This window comes from Petromyzon marinus, chromosome 69 (genome assembly GCF_048934315.1).
Source record: "Petromyzon marinus isolate PM22_M1 ecotype Great Lakes invasive population chromosome 69, UKy_Petmar_22M1.pri1.0, whole genome shotgun sequence".
Lineage (NCBI taxonomy): Eukaryota > Metazoa > Chordata > Hyperoartia > Petromyzontiformes > Petromyzontidae > Petromyzon > Petromyzon marinus.
Genome location: NC_133735.1, coordinates 2020827 through 2036066, shown reverse-complemented (window position 1 = coordinate 2036066; position 15240 = coordinate 2020827). Strand labels below are relative to the sequence as shown.

The following is a 15240-nucleotide window of genomic DNA, read 5'->3' as shown; positions in this document are numbered from 1 at the left end:
CCCACCCACCCACCCCACCACCATCCCCAACTCTTCCACCCACCCAAACACCGCCACCCCCCCCCCAACTCCACCACCCACCCAACCACCGCTGCCTCCTTGTACCCCCCACACCCCCACCCCCCCACCACCGCCCACCCCCCCCCCCCCACCAATCCCCTCTCTCCCTCGCTCTTATCTCAAGGGACACCAAAAATGTAATGGGACCACAGCGAGGAACGCGTTGCTGGAGACAACACGGAGCTCCCAGCCACCCTCCACCACCAACAACACAACAACCATCGCAACCACTCAGCACAACCACTAGCACACACACACACACAACCACCACAACCACTAGCACACACAACCACCACAACCACTAGCACACACACACACAACCACCACAACCACTAGCACACACACACACACAACCACCACCAACAACACAACAACCATCGCAACCACTCAGCACAACCACTAGCACACACACACACAACCACCACAACCACTAGCACACACAACCACCACAACCACTAGCACACACACAACAACAATCACAACCACTAGCACACACAACCACCAACAACACAACAACCATCGCAACCACTCAGCACAACCACTAGCACACACACACACAACCACCACAACCACTAGCACACACAACCACCACAACCACTAGCACACACACAACCACCATCACAACCACTAGCACACACACACAACGACCACAACCACCACAACCACCATCACAACCACTAGCACACACACACAACGACCACAACCACCACAACCACCATCACAACCACTAGCACACACAACCACAACACACACACACAACCACCACAAACACACATCAGCACACACACACAATCACCATCACAACCACTAGCACACACACACAACCACCACAAACCCACACCAGCACACACACACAACCACTAGCACACACAACCACCATCACAACCACTAGCACACACACACACGCAACCACTACAAACACACACCAGCACACACACACAACCACTAGCACACACACACAACCACGAGCACACACACACACCATCACAACCACTAGCACACACACCCACCATCACAACCACCACAAACACACACACAACCACCACAAACACACACCAGCACACACACACAACCACTAGCACACACAACCACTAGCACACACACACACAACCACCACAAACACACACCAGCACACACAACCAACACAAACACACACACCATACACAACCACCACAAACACACACCAGCACACACACAAAACCACTAGCACACACACACACAACCAACACAAACACACACACATACACAACCACCAACACACACACACAACCACCACAAACACACCACCCAGCACACACACAAAACCACTAGCACACACAACCACCATCACAACCACGAACACACACACATACACAACCACCACAAACACACACCAGCACACACACACAACCACTAGCACACACACACAACCACTAACACACACACAACCACCACAAACACCATCACAACTACAACCACCACCACAACCACTAGCACAACCAGCACAACTGCTAGCAAAGACAAAGACCCCCCGTATAGCCTGTAACGGACTGTAGGGGCAAGTGCTGTTAGCGAGCACCTATGAAGGCGGTAACGGCACACGAGGGGGTGGGTGGCCAGCGCCACGCCCGACCGCCTTTGTCTCCCCAGTGGCGATGTTCACACACCGCACCAGGTTCCTCATTTGAGGCCGAGTCGACCTAGGGGGGGCCCTAGAACCGGCTCAGATAATCGTCACCGGTGTTGGCCGTGAGCGGGAATCAAACTCGGGATGCTGGGTTCGTAGCGCAGCGTAGCGCTAACCGCTACACCACCGCTCCTACCACACACACACATCCACCAGCACAACCACCACCAACAACAACCACACACACAACCACCACCTCAATCATCACAACCACCAGCGCACACGCCGCTACCACACACACACACACACAACCACCACAACCAACATCACAACAATCACCACCACAACCACCGCTACCACCACAACCACCACCACCACCATCATGGCCGTTACCCTACTACCAACACCAAATCCCTCCTCCAAGCTCTGCGGTTCTCTACGTGTGACGGTGTTCTCGGCGAGGGGGCAACGCTCTATATCCTACATGGATGGAACAGATGGAGATTAGTCCACCCATGGTGTAGAAGAGAGTGAGATGGAACAGATGGAGATTAGTCCACACACGGGTAGAAGGGAGTGAGATGGAACAGATGGAGATTAGTCCACACACGGTGTAGAAGGGAGTGAGATGGAACAGATGGATATTAGTCCACCCACGGGTAGAAGGGAGCGAGATGGAACAGATGGAGATTAGTCCACCCACGGGTAGAAGGGAGTGAGATGGAACAGATGGAGACTAATCCACCCACGGGTAGAAGGGAGTGAGATGGAACAGATGGAGATTAGTCCACACACGGTGTAGAAGGGAGTGAGATGGAACAGATGGAGATTAGTCCACACACGGGTAGAAGAGAGTGAGATGGAACAGATGGAGATTAGTCCACAACACGGTGTAGAAGGGAGTGAGATGGAACAGATGGAGATTAGTCCACCCATGGTGTAGAAGAGAGTGAGATGGAACAGATGGAGATTAGTCCACACACGGGTGTAGAAGGGAGCAGAGTGGAACAGATGGAGATTAGTCCACACACGGGTAGAACGGAGCGAGATGGAACAAATGGAGATTAGTCCACACACGGTGTAGAAGGGAGCGAGATGGAACAGATGGAGATTAGTCCACACACGGGTGTAGAAGGGAGCGAGATGGAACAGATGGAGATTAGTCCACACACGGTGTAGAAGGGAGCGAGATGGAACAGATGGAGATTAGTCCACACACGGGTAGAACGGAGCGAGATGGAACAGATGGAGATTAGTCCATCAGGGGTAGAAGGGAGTGAGATGGAACAGATGGAGATTAGTCCACACACGGTAGAAGAGAGTGAGATGGAACAGATGGAGATTAGTCCACACACGGGTAGAAGGGAGTGAGATGGAAGAGATGGAGATTAGTCCACACACGGTGTAGAAGGGAGCGAGTGTGGAACAGATGGAGATTAGTCCACACACGGTGTAGAAGGGAGTGAGATGGAACTGATGGAGATTAGTCCCACACGCGGTGTAGAAGGGAGCGAGATGGAACAGATGGAGATTAGTCCACACACGGTGTAGAAGAGAGTGAGATGGAACAGATGGAGATTAGTCCACACACGGTGTAGAAGGGAGTGAGTTGCTGCTGACGCCCCGCCCCCTTCTCAGCACCCTGCTGCTGAAGCCCCGCCCACTTCCAACAGCTCCACCACCAGCTCCACCACTTCCTACACCACCACCAGCTCCACACTTCCTACACTACCACCAGCTCCACCACTTCCTACACCACCACCAGCTCCACCACTTCCTACAGCTCCACCACCAGCTCCACCACTTCCTACAGCTCCACCACCAGCTCCACCACTTCCTACACCAGCTCCAGCTCCACCACTTCCTACACGACCACCAGCTCCACCACTTCCTACACCACCACCAGCTCCACCACTTCCTACACCACCACCACCACCACCTCCACCACTTCCTACACCACCACCAGCTCCACCACCACCTGGGTGGCCGAGGGAGGGTGGGAGGGTGTCTGTGTGTCTGTGTGTCTGTCTGGCTGTGTGTCTGTCTGTCTGGGTGTCTGTCTGTCTGGGTGTCTGTCTGGGTGTCTGTCTGTCTGGGTGTCTGTCTGTCTGTCTGGCTGTGTGTCTGTCTGTCTGGGTGTCTGTCTGTCTGGGTGGCTGTCTGGGTGTCTGTCTGGGTGTCTGTCTGTCTGGGTGTCTGTCTGTCTGTCTGTGTGTCTGTCTGTCTGGGTGTCTGTCTGGGTGTCTGTCTGGGTGTCTGTCTGGGTGTCTGTCTGTCTGTCTGGGTGTCTGTCTGGGTGTCTGTCTGTCTGTCTGGGTGTCTGGCTGTGTGGGTGGCTGTGTGGGTGTCTATCTGGGTGTCTGTCTGGGTGGCTGTCTTGGTGTCTGTCTGGGTGTCTGTCTGGGTGTCTGTCTGTCTGTCTGGGTGTCTGTCTGGGTGTCTGTCTGGGTGTCTGTCTGTCTGTCTGGGTGTCTGGCTGTGTGGGTGGCTGTGTGGGTGTCTATCTGGGTGTCTGTCTGGGTGGCTGTCTTTGGTGTCTGTCTGTCTGTCTGGGTGTCTGTCTGTCTGTCTGGGTGTCTGTCTGGGTGTCTGTCTGGGTGTCTGTCTGTCTGTCTGGGTGTCTGTCTGTCTGTCTGGGTGGCTGTGTGGGTGGCTGTCTGGGTGTCTGTCTGTCTGTCTGGGTGGCTGTGTGGGTGGCTGTCTGGGTGTCTGTCTGGGTGTCTGTCTGGGTGTCTGTCTGTCTGTCTGGCTGTCTGTCTGTCTAGGTGTCTGTCTGTCTGTCTGGGTGTCTGTCTGGGTGTCTGTCTGGGTGGTCTGTCTGTCTGTCTGTCTGGGTGTCTGTCTGTCTGGGTGTCTGTCTGTCTGTCTGGGTGTCTGTCTGGGTGTCTGTCTAGGTGGCTGTCTGTCTGTCTGGGTGTCTGTCTGTCTGGGTGTCTGTCTGGGTGGCTGTCTGGGTGTCTGTCTGGGTGTCTGTCTGGGTGTCTGTCTGGGTGGCTGTCTCGCCCACTCACTCAGTAGCTCACTCACTCCCACACTCGCCCACTCACTCACTCAGTAGCTCACTCACTCCCACACTCGCCCACTCACTCAGTAGCTCGCTCGCTCCCACACTCGCCCACTCACTCACTCAGTAGCTCGCTCACTCCCACACTCGCCCACTCACTCACTCACTCAGTAGCTCACTCACTCTCACACTCGCCCACTCACTCACTCAGTAGCTCACTCACTCGCTCACTCACTCAATAGCTTACTCACTCCCACACTCGCCCACTCACTCAGTAGCTCACTCACTCCCACACTTGCCCACTCACTCTCACACTCGCCCGCTCACTCAGTAGCTCACTCACTCCCACACTCGCCCACTCACTCAGTAGCTCACTCACTCCTACACTCGATCACTCACTCACTCAGTAGCTCACTCACTCCCACACTCGCCCCTCCTATCTCCGTCTCTCCCTTCTTTTTACTCCTTCTACTGCTGCTGCTGCTGCTCGGCCCCCTCCGTGGCAACCCGCGGGCGCAGCCGCTCGCTCGTTAGCGCCGTGCGCCCCACGCCGAGGAGGAGCAGGAGGAGCAGGAGGAGGAGCAGGAGGAGGAGGAGCAGGAGGAGGAGCAGTAGGAGGAGCAGGAGGAGGAGCAGGAGGAGGATGACGACGACGAGGCGCTGCCTCGGCTCGCCTGGAACCTCATCACATTCTCGTCTACAAGCCGTGCCAACGGCCGCAGAGGAACCCCGTGTCGGGACTTTGGTTTGCCACTTCCTTTGTAGTTGGTGGTGGTGGTGGGTGGGTGGTGGTGGTGGTGGTGGGTGGGTGGTGGTGGTGGTGGTGGTGGGTGGCAGGGGGACGGTGGGTGGCAGGGGTGTGGTGGGTGGCAGGGGTGTGGTGGGTGCCATGAGTTCGGTAGCCGGTGGAGGGGGGTTCAACCGGAGGAGTCCGCGTCCTGTGGCCCACCTGTGGCCCACGTGTGGCCCACGTGTGGCCCACCTGTGGCCCCACGTGTGGCCCACCTGTGGCCCACGTGTGGCCCACGTGTGGCCCACCTGTGGCCCCGCGTGCCGCCCACACGTGGCCTCACTCGTGGCCGCACGGCGCCCGCCCCCGCACGTCACAATCGGCGCTCATTAGCGTGCGACGCTTCCCCGCCTCCCGTCGTCACCCACCTCGGCTGCCGGGGCCCCGCGTTGACGAGGCACCGCGAGGCCCCGGCCCGTTCCTCCTCCCTCCTCCATCATCCCTCATCCCCCACTGCGCCCTGCTCTCGATCACCACCCCACCAACCCCTTCCCTTCCCCTGGACGATCACCGTGGTCGCCCGGGACAGAGAGAGCCCCGGGGGCGGCGACGGCGGCGACGCCCCAAAGGCCCACGAGCAACGGAGGCGGAGGAGGAGGAGGAGGCGGCGACGAGGGAGCAAGCGGCGACGATGCCGCCGCCGCTACCTCTGGGGCCTGGCCAACTCCGGCCACCCCAACGTGAAGTCGTCAGCCCTCACGTCGTGACAGCGGCAGAGAATGGAGGAGGACTCACGCAGAGACCCACAGACTCACACAGAGACCCATAGACTCACGCAGAGACCCATAGACTCACACAGAGACCCATAGACTCACGCAGAGACCCATAGACTCACACAGAGACCCATAGACTCACACAGAGACCCACAGACTCACACAGAGGCCCATAGACTCACACAGAGACCCATAGACTCACACAGAGACCCATAGACTCACACAGACACCCACAGACTCACACAGAGACCCATCGACTCACACAGAGACCAATAGACTCACACAGAGACCCATAGACTCACACAGAGACCCATAGACTCACACAGACACCCACAGACTCACACAGAGACCCACAGACTCACACAGAGACCAATAGACTCACACAGAGACCCATAGTTTGTTATGCTTCCCCCACACCTCTGATGAGCACGGTTGGCTACGTATGGTGCCAACGAAGTTCAGCACACACACACACACAAAACTCAACTGACCCTCTCTCTCTGCATAACAGGGGCAGAGATGCGGTTCGATTAGAAGATGGGATGATCGAGGGAGGGAGGGAGGGAGCTTGAGAGAGAGACACACACGAAGAGAGAGAGAGACAGAGACGGTGGGAATTCAAACGCCCTGCGGGAAAGAGATGCCAAACCCATATCCCGTCCCAGTGACGTTACGTGCGTACGCTGTGTTACGCCGTGTTACGCGTGCACGTCACCGCCAGACGGGACCCTCCGGAAGGAGAGCGGCGGTCACAAATCGCGCCGTCCGGCACCGAGGCTCCACCGCTGCAAGGCGACGCCGGGCACCGGGCATAGCGAGCGGCCGGACGGCCGCGGCCGCTGCGGTTGACCGCCGGTGGACGGCCGTGGCCGATGCCTTGAAAAATGGACGGCGCCGACGCCGCCGCCGCCGGAAAGCCTCTCGGGGCGAGTGAACGGCGAGGCGCCTTCGCGCGTTCTGCGAATCCGGTGGCGAACGGCGAGACTGCCCGATCCGGGGAAATTCGGCGTCGTCCCGGAACGGCAAATGGGGTTTCATTCGACTCGCCGTGCACGCTACGCAAACAGTGGAGTAGTCGGGGTAGCGGCAGCAGCAGGAGGAGGATCAGCAGCAGCAGCAGCAGCAGGAGGATCAGCAGGAGGAGTGTTTAACTCAGCTCCCCTCGAGTCCCAGTGGGGCCCGGTGGATGGAGGCGCTGGCAGATTAATTCAGCCACCGTCGATCGCCCCGTCGTCAGATTTCAAGGTAAATTAATTAAAAGTTTCAAAACCGAGTTGACTTTCAGCCGAACACCAGAAACTGTGTGCAGGGGGAGTGGGGGAGCCTGGGGGAGCCTGGGGGACGTTTCTACCCACCCCCCCTCCTCCCCATTTTCCGAGAGAGCTGCTGCAATCCCGGCATGGGGAGACACTCGGAGAGTCACTCGGAGACTCACGCGGAGACTCACGCGGAGACTCACGCGGAGACTCACGCAGAGACACACTCAAAGACTCACTCAGAGACTCACTCAGAGACTCACGCGGAGACTCACTCGGAGACTCACGTGGAGACTCACGCAGAGACTCACACACAGGCTCACTCAGAGACTCACTCAGAGACTCACGTGGAGACTCACTCAGAGACTCACTCAGAGACTCACGCAGAAACTCACGCAGAAACTCACTCAGACTCACTCAGAGACTCACTCGGAAACTCACTCGGAAACTCTGATCACTCAGAGAATCCGATCACTCAGAGACTCACTCAGAGACTCACTCAGAGACTCACTCAGAGACTCACGCAGAGACTCACGCAGAGACTCATCAGAGACTCACTCAGAGACTCACTCAGAGACCCATCAGAGACTCACTCAGAGACTCACGCAGAGACTCACTCAGAGACCCATCAGAGACTCACTCAGAGACTCACTCAGAGACCCATCAGAGACTCACTCAGAGACTCACGCAGAGACTCACTCAGAGACCCATCAGAGACTCACTCAGAGACTCACTCAGAGACTCATCGAAGTCTCTGATCACCCAAAGACTCATCGGAGACTCCGGCCACTCAGAGACTCACGCAGAGACTCACTCAGAGACTCATCGGAAACTCTGATCACTCAGAGAATCCGATCACTCAGAGACTCACTCAGAGACTCATCAGAGACTCACTCAGAGACCCATCAGAGACTCACTCAGAGACTCATGCAGAGACTCACTCAGAGACCCATCAGAGACTCACTCAGAGACTCATCAGAGACTCATCAAAGTCTCTGATCACCCAAAGACTCATCGGAGACTCTGGCCACTCAGAGACTCACGCAGAGACTCACTCAGAGACTCATCGGAAACTCTGATCATTCAGAGAATCCGATCACTCAGAGACTCACTCACAGACTCACTCAGAGACTCATCAGAGACTCATCGAAGTCTCTGATCACCCAAAGACTCATTGGAGACTCATCAGAGACTCATCGAAGTCTCTGATCACCCAAAGACTCATCGGAGACTCCGGCCACTCAGAGACTCACGCAGAGACTCACTCAGAGACTCATCGGAAACTCTGATCACTCAGAGAATCCGATCACTCAGAGACTCACTCAGAGACTCACTCAGAGACTCATCAGAGACTCATCGAAGTCTCTGATCACCCAAAGACTCATCGGAGACTCATCAGAGACTCATCGAAGTCTCTGATCACCCAAAGACTCATCGGAGACTCCGGCCACTCAGAGACTCACGCAGAGACTCACTCAGAGACTCATCGGAAACTCTGATCACTCAGAGAATCCGATCACTCAGAGACTCACTCAGAGACTCACTCAGAGACTCATCAGAGACTCATCGAAGTCTCTGATCACCCAAAGACTCATCGGAGACTCATCAGAGACTCATCGAAGTCTCTGATCACCCAAAGACTCATCGGAGACTCCGGCCACTCAGAGACTCACGCAGAGACTCACTCAGAGACTCATCGGAAACTCTGATCACTCAGAGAATCCGATCACTCAGAGACTCACTCAGAGACTCACTCAGAGACTCATCAGAGACTCATCGAAGTCTCTGATCACCCAAAGACTCATCGGAGACTCATCAGAGACTCATCGAAGTCTCTGATCACCCAAAGACTCATCGGAGACTCCGGCCACTCAGAGACTCACGCAGAGACTCACTCAGAGACTCATCGGAAACTCTGATCACTCAGAGAATCCGATCACTCAGAGACTCACTCAGAGACTCACTCAGAGACTCATCAGAGACTCATCGAAGTCTCTGATCACCCAAAGACGCATCGGAGACTCCGGCCACTCAGAGACTCTGTGGTCACCGGGGGAACAATTTTTTGTTCATTTCACCAGGCAAGGCCAACCACTGCGTTCTGCAGCTCAGCTTTTTCAGAAGCCACCTGGCTATCCACAAATAGCAGCTCAGCGAAGCGGCTTACCAACAACACCACCACCGTACTCTTTGGTTCTACTCGGTAAAGTCACGTAGGTAAAAATTAAAACGGCAAAAAATCACGACGTTTCGGCCACAACACGAGAGGCCTTCATCAGGTGAAGGGGACCGGACTGTCTCGAGGACGGCGCTGTCTGGTCCCCTTCACCTGATGAAGGCCGCTTGTGTCGTGGCCGAAACGTCGTGATTTTTTGCTGTTTTAATTTTTACCCACGTGACTTTACCGAACAGAACCAAAGAGTATGGATCCTCGCAGTCACGAAAGCTTCAAATCTAGAACACCACCACCGCCGCCGCCGCCGCCACCGCCGCCGCCGCCACCGCCACCGCCACCGCCACCACCACCACCACCGCCACCGCCACCACCACCACCACCGCCACCACCGCCGCCACCACCACCAACGTACCGCAGCAGAACGCTCACGAGAGACGTCGGGAGTCTTCGAGCGGGGAGCGGGGAAAAAAAAAAAAAATGCCGGAGGCCCCGGCGGGTGGTGGAATCCACGCGACCGCCACGGGGCGAGAGACGCGGGGGCGCAAGCCCAACACATCCACCGTCGCGGTGCGGGGACTCGCACCCACGACCTCCCCGTACGCCAGGCGAGCTCGCCAACGCCTCGCAGCCGAAGGTGGCCGCGCGGCCGCGTCAAAGCGCGGCGGCAACGACAGCAGGCACCGCTCGCCGCCGATCGAGGGTGACGCTCAAACTCCTTCGGCCCTCCCGGGGCGAGGTCACGTAGAGCGAGCGCGAGGTAACCAAGTAACGCGGAGAAAATTCTCGCGACGTTTCGGGCCACAACAGCAAAGCGGCCGCCCTTCCGGCGGCGGAAGGGTGCAGACCTGTCGGGACGACGGAGCTCCGTGACCCTACCGAAAGAACCCAAAGAAGATGAATCCTTGCAGTCGCACGAAAGCTTTCAATCGAAAGGCAGCGCTCAACTTCGACGCACCGGCTCCCCGGCCCCCCCCCCCCCCCCCCCCCCCCCCCACTCTGTCCGACGTTCCACGCGTCGACAAGCTAATGCCACTTTTGTCCCACGAAGATCGAACGCCACCCCACATGACGCGCGGCGAATGGATTATGGTGGCAGTCGAGACGATCGCGCACGGGCGATTGACAGGGCCGGCCGCGTACGGTGCGGAATAAGTTAAATGTACGCAGCTAGGTAGACTCAGAGAGCCATAGACTCACCACACAGAGACCCATAGACTCACCACACAGAGACCCATAGACTCACCACACAGAGACCCATAGACTTACCACAGAGAGAACCATAGACTCATCACACAGAGACTCATAGACTCAGCACACAGAGACCCACAGACTCATTACACAGAGCCACAGACTCAGCACACAGAGACCCATAGACTCAGCACACAGAGACCCATAGACTCGCCACACAGAGACTCATAGACTCACCACACAGAGACCCACAGACTCAGCACACAGAGACCCATAGACTCATCACACAGAGACCCATAGACTCACCACACAGAGACCCATAGACTCACCACACAGAGACCCATAGACTCACCACACAGAGACCCATAGACTCACCACACAGAGACCCATAGACTCGCCACACAGAGAGCCATAGACTCACCACACAGAGGCCCACAGACTCACCACACAGAGACCCATAGACTCATCACAGAGACCCATAGACTCATCACATAGACCCATCGTTTGTTGTCCTTTCCCCAGACCCCCAATCAGCAAAGTTGACAATGTACGGTGAGATTCCACTGAAGTTCACTATTGGTGTCCTTTATTTAACCAGATGAGACCCCACTTTGCCACTCACTCCCTTGGCCACTCACTAAATCGCTCATCCACTCACTCACCCGCCCACTCACCCACCCACTCACCCGCCCACTCGCTCACCCACTCACTCACCCACCCGCTCACCCACCCACCCACGCACCCGCCCACCCGTCCATGCACCCGCCCACCCACTCACCCACCCGCCCGCCCACACCCCCGCCCACTCACTCACCCACCCACCCGCACCCGCTCACCCACCCACTCACCCACCCGCCCACTCACCCGCCCACCCACGTCGAATGGATACGCGCAACGGGCACCGGTCAGCGTCAACGAGACGGAGCTCACACGGCCTCACCGCGCCGTCCGGCGGGCGGGGTAGAGCGGGAGGCATCACCCGCCGCGTGCACCTAGCCTGGCCCGCGCGCCAGGCTAGGTGCACGCTCCCTTATCCCACCGGCTCACCTTCGAGGCACTCGCTGGCGCGGTGCTCCACCAGCTGCTCCAGCGAGTCGAAGTCCCGGTGGCAGCCGTGGCAGCCGAAGGCCGCCTCCTCGTCCACCTCCTCCTCCTCCTCCTCCTCCTCCTCGTCGTCGTCCTCGGCTCCTCCCCGTCGCGACGTCGCCGCGGCGACCGCCGCCTCCTCCTCCTCCTCCTCCTCGTCGTCGTCGTCGTCGACCTCGTCGTTGTCGTCGTCGTCGTCGTCACGGCAACGGCGCCGCCCCTCCCGTGACCCGCGAGCCGCTGCCTCGGGGCTGGGGCTCCGCGGTGACGCGCCCGCGTCGTCGCGACCCTTGACCCCGGAGGGGGCGGCGGCGGCGGCGGCGTCGTCGCGACCCTTGACCCCGGCGGGGGCGGCGTCGTCGCGACCCTTGACCCCGGCGGGGGCGGCCGGGGCGGAGTCGTCGCGACCCTTGACCCCGGCGGGGGCGGCCGGGGCGGAAGCGTCGCCGTTAGCGGCGCATTCTGGTGGAGGTGTGGGGGGGGGGGTGAGGGGGGGTGAGGGGGGGTGAGGGGAGGGTGAGGGGGGGTGAGTGGGGGGAGAGGGGGGTGAGGGGGGGGAGAGGGGGGGGAGAGGGGGGGAGAGTGGGGGGAGAGGGGGGGTAAGGATGGGAATGGTGGCAGTGGGGATGATGCTGCTGATGATGGTCGTCCCTCACGCCGACTGAGAGAAATCGTGTAGGTGGGTGGGCGGCAGTCCGACCACAAAAGCCACCACACCCACCTACTCACCCACCCACCCACCCGCCTACTCACCCACCCACCCACCTACTCACCCACCCACCCACCTACTCACCCACCTACTCACCCACCCACCCATCTACTCACCCACCCACCCACCTACTCACCCACCTACTCGCCCAGCCGCCCACCTATTCACCCACCCACCCACCCGCCTAATCACCCACCCACTCACCTACTCATCCACCCACCCGCCTACTCACCCACCCACCCACCTACTTACCCACCCACCCACCTACTCACCCACCTACTCACCCACCCACCCATTTACTCACCCACCCACCCACCCATCTACTCACCCACCCACCCACCCACCTACTCACCCACCTACTCGCCCAGCCGCCCACCTATTCACCCACCCACCCACTCGCCTACTCACCCACCCACCCGCCTACTCACCCACCCACCCGCCTACTCACCCACCCACCCGCCTACTCACCCACCCACCCGCCTACTCACCCGCCTACTCACCCACCCACCAACTCAACCACCCACCCGCCTACTCATCCACCCACCCACCTACTCACCCACCTACTCGCCCACCCGCCCACCCACCTACTCGCCCACTCACCTACTCACCCACCCACTCACCTACTCACCCACCCACTCACCTACTCACCCACCCAGCCGCCCACTCACCTACTCACCCACCCACCCACCCACCTACTCACCCACCTACTCGCCCACCCGCCCACTCACCTACTCACCCACCCACCCACCTACCTACTCGCCCACCTACTCGCCCACCTACCCACCTACTCACCCACCCACTCACTCACCCACCCACTCACCACCCACCTACTCGCCTGCCCACCCACCCACCTACTCACACGCTCATGCACGCACCCACCTACTCACCCGCCCACGCATCCACCCACCTACTCACCCACTTACCCACCCACCAACTCGCCCGAGCAGGTGAGTGTGAGGTGGTGAGGTGGTGAGGTGGTGAGTATAAGGTGGTGAGTGTGAGGTGGTGAGTGTGGTGAGTGTGAGGTGGTGATTGTGGTAAATCTGAGGTGGTGAGTGTAGTGAGTGTAGTGAGTGTGGTGAGTGTAGTGAGTGTGGTGAGTGTGGTGAGTGAGTGTAGTGAGTGTGGTGAGTGTAGTGAGTGTGGTGAGTGTGGTCAGTGTGAGGTGGTGAGTGTTGTGAGTGAGTGTGGTGAGTGTGGTGAGTGTGGTGAGTGAGTGTGGTGAGTGTGAGTGTGGTGAGTGTGGTGAGTGAGTGTAGTGAGTGTGGTGAGTGTGGTGAGTGAGTGTGGTGAGTGTGAGGTGGTGAGTGAGTGTGGTAAGTGTGGTTAGTGTGTGGTGAGTGTGGTGAGTGAGTGTGGTGAGTGTGGTGAGTGAGTGTGGTGAGTGAGTGTGGTGAGTGTGGTGAGTGCGAGTGTGGTGAGTGAGTGTGGTGAGTGAGTGTGGTGAGTGAGTGTGGTGAGTGTGGTGAGTGAGTGTGGTGAGTGTGGTGAGTGAGTGTGGTGAGTGAGTGTGGTGAGTGTGGTGAGTGAGTGTGGTGAGTGTGGTGAGTGTGAGTGGTGAGTGTGAGTGGTGAGTGTGAGTGGTGAGTGTGAGTGGTGAGTGTGAGTGGTGAGTGTGAGTGGTGAGTGTGAGTTGTGAGTGTGAGTGGTGAGTGTGAGTGGTGAGTGTGAGTGTGGTGAGTGTGAGTGGTGAGTGTGAGTGGTGAGTGTGAGTGGTGAGTGTGAGTTGTGAGTGTGAGTGGTGAGTGTGAGTGGTGAGTGTGAGTGGTAAGTGTGGTGGTGAGTGTGGTGAGTGGTGAGTGTGAGTGGTGAGTGTGAGTGGTGAGTGTGAGTGGTGAGTGTGAGTGGTGAGTGTGAGTGGTGAGTGTGAGTGGTGAGTGTGAGTGGTGAGTGTGAGTGGTGAGTGTGAGTGAGTGGTGAGTGTGAGTGGTGAGTGTGAGTGGTGAGTGTGAGTGGTGAGTGTGAGTGGTGAGTGTGAGTGGTGAGTGTGAGTGGTGAGTGTGTGTGGTGAGTGTGAGTGGTGAGTGTGAGTGGTGAGTGTGAGTGGTGAGTGTGAGTTGTGAGTGTGAGTGGTGAGTGTGAGTGGTGAGTGTGAGTGGTGAGTGTGAGTGTGAGTGGTGAGTGTGAGTGCTGAGTGTGAGTGCTGAGTGTGAGTGGTGAGTGTGAGTGGTGAGTGTGAGTGGTGAGTGTGAGTGGTGAGTGTGAGTGGTGAGTGTGAGTGGTGAGTGTGCACCATGAGGCTGGTCATGCCAGCTGGACTCTGTGTCTCCACAGTCTGCGTCTTCAACTGGGAGGGAGACACAGGGAGACACAGAGACACAGGGTGAGACACAGAGACACAGGGAGACACAGGGTGAGACACAGAGACACAGGGAGACACAGGGTGAGACACAGAGACACAGAGACACACAGAGACACAGGGAGACACAGGGTGAGACACAGAGACACAGGGAGACACACAGAGACACAGGGAGACACAGAGACACAGGGTGAGACACAGAGACACAGGGTGAGACACAGAGACACAGGGAGACACAGGGTGAGACACAGAGACACAGGGAGACACAGGGTGAGACACAGAGACACACAGAGACACACAGAGACACAGGGTGAGACACAGATACACAGAGACACACAGAGACACAGGGTGAG

At 58.1% G+C, this 15240-nt stretch overlaps 1 protein-coding gene across 5 annotated transcripts in view; it reads right to left on the bottom strand.

The window, feature by feature from the left end:
- ZNF423 (zinc finger protein 423) overlaps positions 1-15240 on the bottom strand; it is a 273642-nt gene that overhangs the window by 170405 nt on the left and 87997 nt on the right. For all 5 annotated transcript variants that reach the window (XM_076054968.1, XM_076054972.1, XM_076054970.1 and 2 more), the window contains 2 exons: positions 14822-14875; positions 11841-12341 (listed from right to left, as the gene is read on the bottom strand). In XM_076054968.1, the coding sequence (XP_075911083.1) occupies positions 11841-12341; positions 14822-14875 (555 nt within the window). The remainder of the gene's footprint in view (positions 1-11840; positions 12342-14821; positions 14876-15240) is intronic.